Raw genomic sequence first — 7,999 nt, 5'->3', positions numbered from 1 at the left:
ACTTTTGATTTTTTTTTTTTTTTTTTTTTAATAATAATACATTGTTATCTATATGTGTGTGATAAGTACCGGGTACTTTTAATGGTCAAAATGAGTAGGCGCTACAAGGTAAAGTGATATACAACTAAAGATTTTGTTTGGGAGGCTTGGACCCGAACAAGGAGCACTTAAAAACTAATAGAGTCTAATATTTTTTTTTACCGTATAATTTGAATTCTTAATGGAGTATGATGGAGTTTAATTTTTTAGATAAGATTGTTGAATTAGTTATTCTGAATCCAATTGATTGGGATGATGATCATGAATGTTATTTTTTTTTTTTTTTTTATCTAAATGGTTTGGATGATGAGCAGGATTTATGCATTTACATATAATTTTTATATATAAATTATTATGTATTGTGCATTGAATGGATTATATAGGTATGAGAAACAGACTTACTTTTATAAAAATATATGAAAGTAAAAAAATCAATATTATATACTGTCACCACCGAAAAATCCTGTATCTATGTCTTCATAGTAAAATATTCGCATTCACAGCATTAGATTTTGTTACACAAAATATTCGTTACAAAAGCACAGCTACAAATTGAGCACACAGTCATTGAGGACTTATGAAAAAAAGTAAGATGAAGGGTGATTTATAAACATTCAAAAATAGGGGGATTGGTCTCTAAGGCCACGAATCGATGGTATTATCCTAAATCAAGTTGTACAATTCTCCCAAATCACTCAAAACTTCCACCCTTCCTTCTTGGACTTCTTCATACCGTAGATTGTGTTATTGTTGTTGTTATATATTTATTTAACATTTACATTTATATCATACTATTATATAAAAGCACGAAGTGGCAAATCTTTCACTGGACTATTTTACCCCTTTGTTTCCTTCTATTTTTTATATTCCTTCTATTTTTTATATTCCATCGAGATATTATTAGTACCCTTTTATTTTTTATATTCCTTCTATTTTTTATATTCCAATAATTTATTATTGGTATAATTTTATATTTTTTATATTCCAATAATTTTTCTCTACTCTCCTTCTTTCTCTCAAACTCCTTCTCTTTCCAATAATTAGAGTCAAAGAGAGAGTTGATTTCCTTCTCTCTCCCAAACTCTCCCAATTTTTCTCTACTCTCCTTCTTTCTCTCAACTCCTTCTCTTTCCAATAATTAGAGTCAAAGAGAGAGTTGATTTCCTTCTCTCTCCCAAACTCTCCCACGCAAGATCTCTCCCCGTTTGTTTTATTTTATATTCTTTTATAAATTAAATATTATTGGTACCCTTCTATTTTTTATATTCCAGTGATTTTTCTCTACCCTCCTTCTTTTTCTCAAACTCCTTCTCTTTCCAAAAGGCCCAATTACATCCTTCAATGATGATTTCGGAAAGATTACAATCACCATGTCATCTTTCCTCAGTTATCAGCTCAGAAAGAGCATATGAGACTACTTTGATGAGATCCCCAGAAAGGGTAGTCGGCCTATTTTACCCCTTTGTTTCCTTCTATTTTTTATATTCCTTCTATTTTTTATATTCCATCGAGATATTATTAGTACCCTTTTATTTTTTATATTCCTTCTATTTTTTATATTCCAATAATTTATTATTGGTATAATTTTATATTTTTTATATTCCAATAATTTTTCTCTACTCTCCTTCTTTCTCTCAAACTCCTTCTCTTTCCAATAATTAGAGTCAAAGAGAGAGTTGATTTCCTTCTCTCTCCCAAACTCTCCCAATTTTTCTCTACTCTCCTTCTTTCTCTCAACTCCTTCTCTTTCCAATAATTAGAGTCAAAGAGAGAGTTGATTTCCTTCTCTTCAAACTCTCCCACGCAAGATCTCTCCCCGTTTGTTTTATTTTATATTCTTTTATAAATTAAATATTATTGGTACCCTTCTATTTTTTATATTCCAGTGATTTTTCTCTACCCTCCTTCTTTTTCTCAAACTCCTTCTCTTTCCAAAAGGCCCAATTACATCCTTCAATGATGATTTCGGAAAGATTACAACCACTTTGTACATGTTGAGATAGGAGAGCCGTGGTTAGGAGGGTTTTTGTGTTGCCAATTAAATTATTTTTCAATCTAAATTATTTTAGTTCAAGGAATCAAGTCTTAGGCTTTCATATGGGTTTCAAGCTATTTTGTGTAGAAACATCTCCGGCAGCTCCTCTTGAGAGGTAGAAAGAAATCAATTCAGCCGCTACATGCTACACAGGTTCTTTACAATATCTCTTTGTCTTCTTTTTTTTCTTTTTTTTCTTTTTTTTTTCTTATTCTTCAATCAAAAGTTTGACTTAATTAGGGCTTTGAATTGGAATGAGTTAAGGAGGCTCTTATTTTCTTTTGTGTACTCCTGTTTAAAGCGGCTTTGAAGTTTAATAAAATTTAAAAGTTTAACTCATCTTTTCAGGCTCTATACAGGTTGTAGAGCAAATTATATGAGTTATTCATTTTTTAAATTTTAATTTGTATTAATGCTATGGATTGATTCGGGTAGAAGTTCCTATAATTCATAGCAAATTATATTGTTGCGGATAAAAATGTAATTTCTAGGAATCATATTATGTTTGTCATACTTTCAACTGATTTTGCATCACTCAGATTTTAGGTTCTGAAATGGCTTTCTGTTAATTTTCTCTTTGTTTGTTCTATCTCTGCACTTCTTTTTATATAGATTTCACATTGTTCTGAAAAATATACAGAATATTGAGTGCAATTTCAATATGTCCAGAACGCATATTGGGAAAACAAATTTGATCAACCAATTCCTATTTTTGATTGAAGAATTGGGGATTCTGACTGGACCATATAGAATATGGGCTTAGGACTTAGTAGTCGTTGTCTTTTATATGAATACAAATTTGAACTAGAAACCTTCTGATTTCTTAAGAACGAATAGTGGTGTTAGAACAAGGATTGGTGACATCCCCTTGGTAGGCTTGAAGACATAAAATTCACTATGAACCCACTAAAGCAACTCTTGCATATACACTCCAAATCGTGAATATTTTAAATGTCTGAATAAAAATGTTTAGGTGAGGTAAAGATCTTTCACTTAATAATTGCCTCCGTTGCCTTCTAATCCCACAAAACTGAAGCACTGAAGCAGTGGAGGCATTCATCTAAGTACCAGAAAAGAGAAGGGAAGAACAGTTACTGTAATGCAAATTATATTAATGAACAAAATAGTTTCAAATTTTACAAAGCAAGGAAAAATTCCGAACCTAATACGGACGAAGTTTAGGACATTGTCCACAAGGAACCACCATTGTCGATGACATTAGGGAATGTAGTTGGAAATGCAAAATTAAATTGTACAATTACATTGTTTAAACCATTCACGTAATAAAAAATAAAACAAGATGCCAGAGAGGCAATGGGTGAGTCCCACTGTTCTCAAGCTCTTGGTTCACTCGCACAAGGTCCAATGGATCTTATGATTCTGTGCATTTATCGTATACTTTTTATCATATCACCAGTGTTAGTTCTTATGATTCTATGCATTGATTTAGTTGATTTTTGGTAGAATATTGATAGCATTATATTCAGTTTCTATAATGTTATAAAGTATGAATTCTATGTTTTCTAATATCATTGATTCCACTATCCATAATGAACATTGTGTATTCAACTAATCAATCATTTTATACAGAAAGGATGACAAATATTATCCATATAAATCAATTAACGTCATACAAAAATGATTGGAAAATAAAGGTTTTGGTACTGAACAAAAGTGAAATCAAGGAATACAAAAATGCAAAAGGACCTGGAAAGTTTCAAAAAATAACTTTATTGGATGATGAGGTACTTTCAAATAATTATTTAATTAATGTATACTTCTAATTCTTTTTTAATTATTTATACTTCTAATTTCAATTTAATATTCATTGTTCTATATTTTTGCAGGGAACAAAAATACAAGCAATATTTTTCAATGATGTTGTTGATAACTTATGTGAAACATTGAATGCTGGAAAAACTTATTTTATTTCTGATGCAATCGTAAAAAAAGTGAATCCAAATTTTAAAAATGTCAACAAAGAACATGAACTAACTCTCAATGCCAATTCAAAAATTGAAGAAGTTGAAGATTGCTTCGATGTAGAAAAATCAAAGTATAATTTTACTAAGCTCAATGAATTGAAATGGGATGCTGACACATGCAAAAGGAATGAATTATTAGGTATGTATTTAGATTATTTTTTATAAAATATAAGTTGTTATTGATAATTATCTATTAATAAAAAAATTTAACATCAATTCTTCTTATTGATTTAATGCAGATGTTATTGGAATACTTGTACAAGTTCAAAATGCATTCACCATAACAACATGATTTAATGTCAAAAAAAATAAAAGAGAAATAAAAATAATGGACAAAGAGTAAGTTTTTCACAATGTTAATCATTGTATAGTAAAATCTAACATATTTACTAATTATATTACTCAATTGTAATGATTAATAGGTGTACTCCGATATTGCTGACATTATGGGAAAATTATGCAACAAATGAAGGGAGCAAATTGCTGGACATTGTATCACAAAATCCTATAATTGCTTTTTCAGCAGTTTCTCAAGTAGAGTACCAAGGTAATGTACATATAATCCTAATTATAAAAATTAACGAATGATTTCAATAATCTAACTACATTCTGTAATTGATAGGTGGCTCACTTGGTACAACAGGATTTACATCAATTGAAATAAATCCAACGATTCCAGAAGCAGAAGATTTAGAGCAATGGTAAATATTAGAATTAATCAAATAATTATACATATTGTTTAATTATTTTATATATTTAACGTATTTATATTATTTTGTAGGTTCAAATCAAAAGATGGACAAGAGAAAAAAAATACTCAACATGTCAAAAGAAGAGAAATTCAAAAAATATGAACATGTTGTAATGAAAGATTTAACGGAAAGGCAATACAAAACTATCCTGGTAAGTGAATATAATTCTTTAATTTATTTAAATTAAAAAAATATATAATTTCAATATAATTTGTACACATCTAATCTCTACAAATTTACAGAATAAATATTATTCAATTGAAGGAAGAATCATAAATTTGGAAAATGAGATACCATGGTACAATGCTTGCAAAGCATGTAACAAAAAGGTACAATTAAAGGGAGATAGTGCAAGATGTGACAAATGTAACACTGATGATACAAAATATACACAAAAGTAAGAAGCTTAGACCATTTACTTAATAAACATCAAATTTTATTTAGAAAAATATAAACTAATTACTATTATTTATTGATAGGTATATGGGAAGATTCAAGGTGACAGATTCAACTGATACAATAATTGTTACAATCTTTGAGAATCTTGAAACAATTATAGGATGTTCAACAAGTGAATATGCAAGATCACCAGAAAATGTAAAAAAATACACATACAAAATATGTTAAATGCAAAAATATAGTAAATCCTATAACTCTTCTTTTTTTATGTGTTGCAGTACTCACAGATTATACATTCATGTCTATCCAAACAATATTGTTTCTACTTCAAAATGGATGCAAGAAATGATGGAAGTCGAATAACAAGACAAATTGTTGCGGATACCATTAAAGAAAGAAATGTCGATACAAAAAGGATCATAGATGTCGAAGAGTACGAAGACAAAAAAATAAAAATAATAAAAATAGAGAAATATTGAGCAATGTTATTTACTCATTATCCTTAAACAATCATTATCTTTTGTTCATATTTGGATCCCAGATTTAAGATGCTTTTAAAATTTTATGTTATAAATAAAAAGGTTTAAATGCTTAGCTAGATATTAAATTTCAATTTAATTCTATATTTCTCTCATCCACATAAATACACATACTAATTATCAATGTTATGCCACACACTTTAGGAAAAATATTTCGCTACACGTGCATTTGCACGTGTGTATTTACTAGTATATATATATACACGTTTAGTTACTCCATCATCATTCCGATATAGGATATCTTAATGAATAATTAAATATAGGATGGATAGAAAAATATAATTTTATGTTTTTCTTAAGGTGGACCCAACCTATGTATAGTATTCTATTGTGCCTAATTCATAAATTTTGGAAGTTGATCCAAACGGCGATGGTGGTGAGCAATGATTTCATCACGCCAAAATTGGCATTAATTCTACCTATTTGAAGACAATCTTTTTTCTTTTTTTTTAACAAAAGGGCATAAGATATTTATGGGCATAAATTAAATGAAATTTAATTAAACTTGGCATACCTGCTTGTGATAAGAAAGGTATTTTCCAATAGGGCAGCTTACTTTGAACTCTATCAATAATTCTAAATAGATGCCTACTCTTAAATTGATTTACTTACAAAAATGCTTGTAGATAAAAACTAGATTCCAAGTCCAATGACTTTATATTGTTGAGATTAGTTAGAATTTTGTAGCTCACCTTATATGCTCTGCCAGTGTGAGCCAGCCTTAAAGGCGAGATATATAAAATATATAGGGTATTGTCTCCACCTTCATTTTCATGCATAGTCAGAAAATTTTCATTCCAAGTTGTAGCGAAAAACTTCATTCCAAGTTATAGGATTGTAAATGGATTGATTAATATGGAATGGATATTCACATCCATTTAGTTATTCTAAGTTGTAGGGCTGCAAAGGGTAAAAAAATACAAAATTTATGTTTATATCAAGGGGGTGAGGGGGAACCCATACTATATATGGTATTGTGTTGTGCCTAATTTGATTTTTTTCATGGAGAGTGTTGGGCCTCTTATTGATTAGATTGAGAATCTTTCTTTTGGCTGTAGCGTGTATCTTTGTTGTGTCAAGAGTTTAGTCCCACATCGGCTACTAATTGGTCTTCCGCCTCCCTTATATACATGGGTGTCTCTCCACCTACCCATTCGAACTGGTGGAATGGAAGCTTTACATGGTTTTAGATCAAGTTTCCATGAATTAACAAAATAAATAAATAAATAAAGGAAATGGTTTCCACGGTCCACAGTATCCCATCTATACCTAAAAAATATCAATATTAAGACTACATTTAGTAATGTTTTTGTTCCAGAAACAATGTTTTGTGTCAAAACCACAAATTTTCGTTTGTGTTGAAAAACCGTTTGTTGCCAAAAATGGTTTTGGTAAACATGTTTCAAAAACTGTTTCACTGAGACAGTAATGAAGGAGAGATAGGGAATCAAACAAGATTTTTTTTTTTTTTTCACGGAAAGGGTTTCTCAATCCAGTTTTAATGAGACAGGGATGAGGGAGACCATTGATCAGCAGTGTTGAGAGAGAGCAGGGATCGGTCGAGAGTTTTTCACGTATTATTCACCACTACAATTCTTCAGAGTTTTAAGAAGACAATGAAAGTTTTGGTTCTTCAGAGTTTCAAGGAGATAAAGAAGGTTTTGGCCCTGAGAAATTATCGGGGACATGAATTTTTTTCCAAGTGGAACGTTTTTCAAATGTTTTAACATTTCCCCTTTTTTTTTTATCCAGTTCATTTAATAAAGATTCCCCTGGCAAATCCTCTAGACTTTGGCTATCAGTCCAAAAAGCAATGATGGTGAGCAAGAGTTTCACCACACCAAAATTGGGCATTAATCCTATCTAGTTGTAGACATAGTTTTATTTTTTTGGTAGCAAGAAGCAAGGCATAACAACTTCTTTCAATAATTCTAGATAGATGCCTATTCTCAGATTGGTTTACTAACAAGGATGCCCCTAGATAAAAATTAGATTCCTGGTCTATTGACTTTAGATAATTGAGGTTAGATGGAATTTTGAAGCTCACCCTATGTATATTAATGTGAGCCAGCTTGAAAGTGAGTTGTAAAAAATTCCTTTTCCAAAACCAAATTCAAAGTCCATTTCAAGCTGTAGGGCTGTAAACGGATTGATTTGTATGAAATGGATATAGGTGAATTCATACTAAAATCCGTTTATTCATTCCAAAATCAGATTCGATCTAGAAAAATAATAATAATAATAATAATA

General features: G+C 30.0%; 1 protein-coding gene and 1 long non-coding RNA gene across 2 annotated transcripts; both read left to right on the top strand.

Moving 5' to 3' along the window:
• Positions 1-1,791: 1,791 nt before the first annotated feature.
• Positions 1,792-4,751, top strand: LOC122078374. The gene is made up of 3 exons (XR_006140057.1): positions 1,792-2,227; positions 4,482-4,606; positions 4,682-4,751. It is a non-coding gene; the product is annotated as an uncharacterized LOC122078374 (long non-coding RNA).
• Positions 4,752-4,881: 130 nt separating this feature from the next.
• LOC122077902 (replication protein A 70 kDa DNA-binding subunit-like) lies at positions 4,882-5,559 on the top strand. The gene is made up of 4 exons (XM_042643796.1): positions 4,882-4,962; positions 5,054-5,208; positions 5,291-5,382; positions 5,489-5,559. Exons 1-4 carry the CDS (start codon positions 4,882-4,884, stop codon positions 5,557-5,559), a joined length of 399 nt encoding a protein of 132 aa, XP_042499730.1.
• Positions 5,560-7,999: the final 2,440 nt, after the last annotated feature.

Source organism: Macadamia integrifolia, chromosome 5 (genome assembly GCF_013358625.1).
Source record: "Macadamia integrifolia cultivar HAES 741 chromosome 5, SCU_Mint_v3, whole genome shotgun sequence".
Lineage (NCBI taxonomy): Eukaryota > Viridiplantae > Streptophyta > Magnoliopsida > Proteales > Proteaceae > Macadamia > Macadamia integrifolia.
Note: the sequence above shows the minus strand (reverse complement) of the source record. Positions and strands in the feature narration are given on the sequence as shown.

What these genes read in the sequence shown, in the direction of transcription:
- LOC122077902 (XM_042643796.1), top strand. Translation starts at nt 4,882, where the DNA reads ATGTCAAAAGAAGAGAAATTCAAAAAATATGAACATGTTGTAATGAAA. An exon ending in GGCAATACAAAACTATCCTG is followed by an intron (nt 4,963 to 5,053) that starts GTAAGTGAATAT and finishes ACAAATTTACAG; the next exon opens with AATAAATATTATTCAATTGA. An exon ending in GATACAAAATATACACAAAA is followed by an intron (nt 5,209 to 5,290) that starts GTAAGAAGCTTA and finishes ATTTATTGATAG; the next exon opens with GTATATGGGAAGATTCAAGG.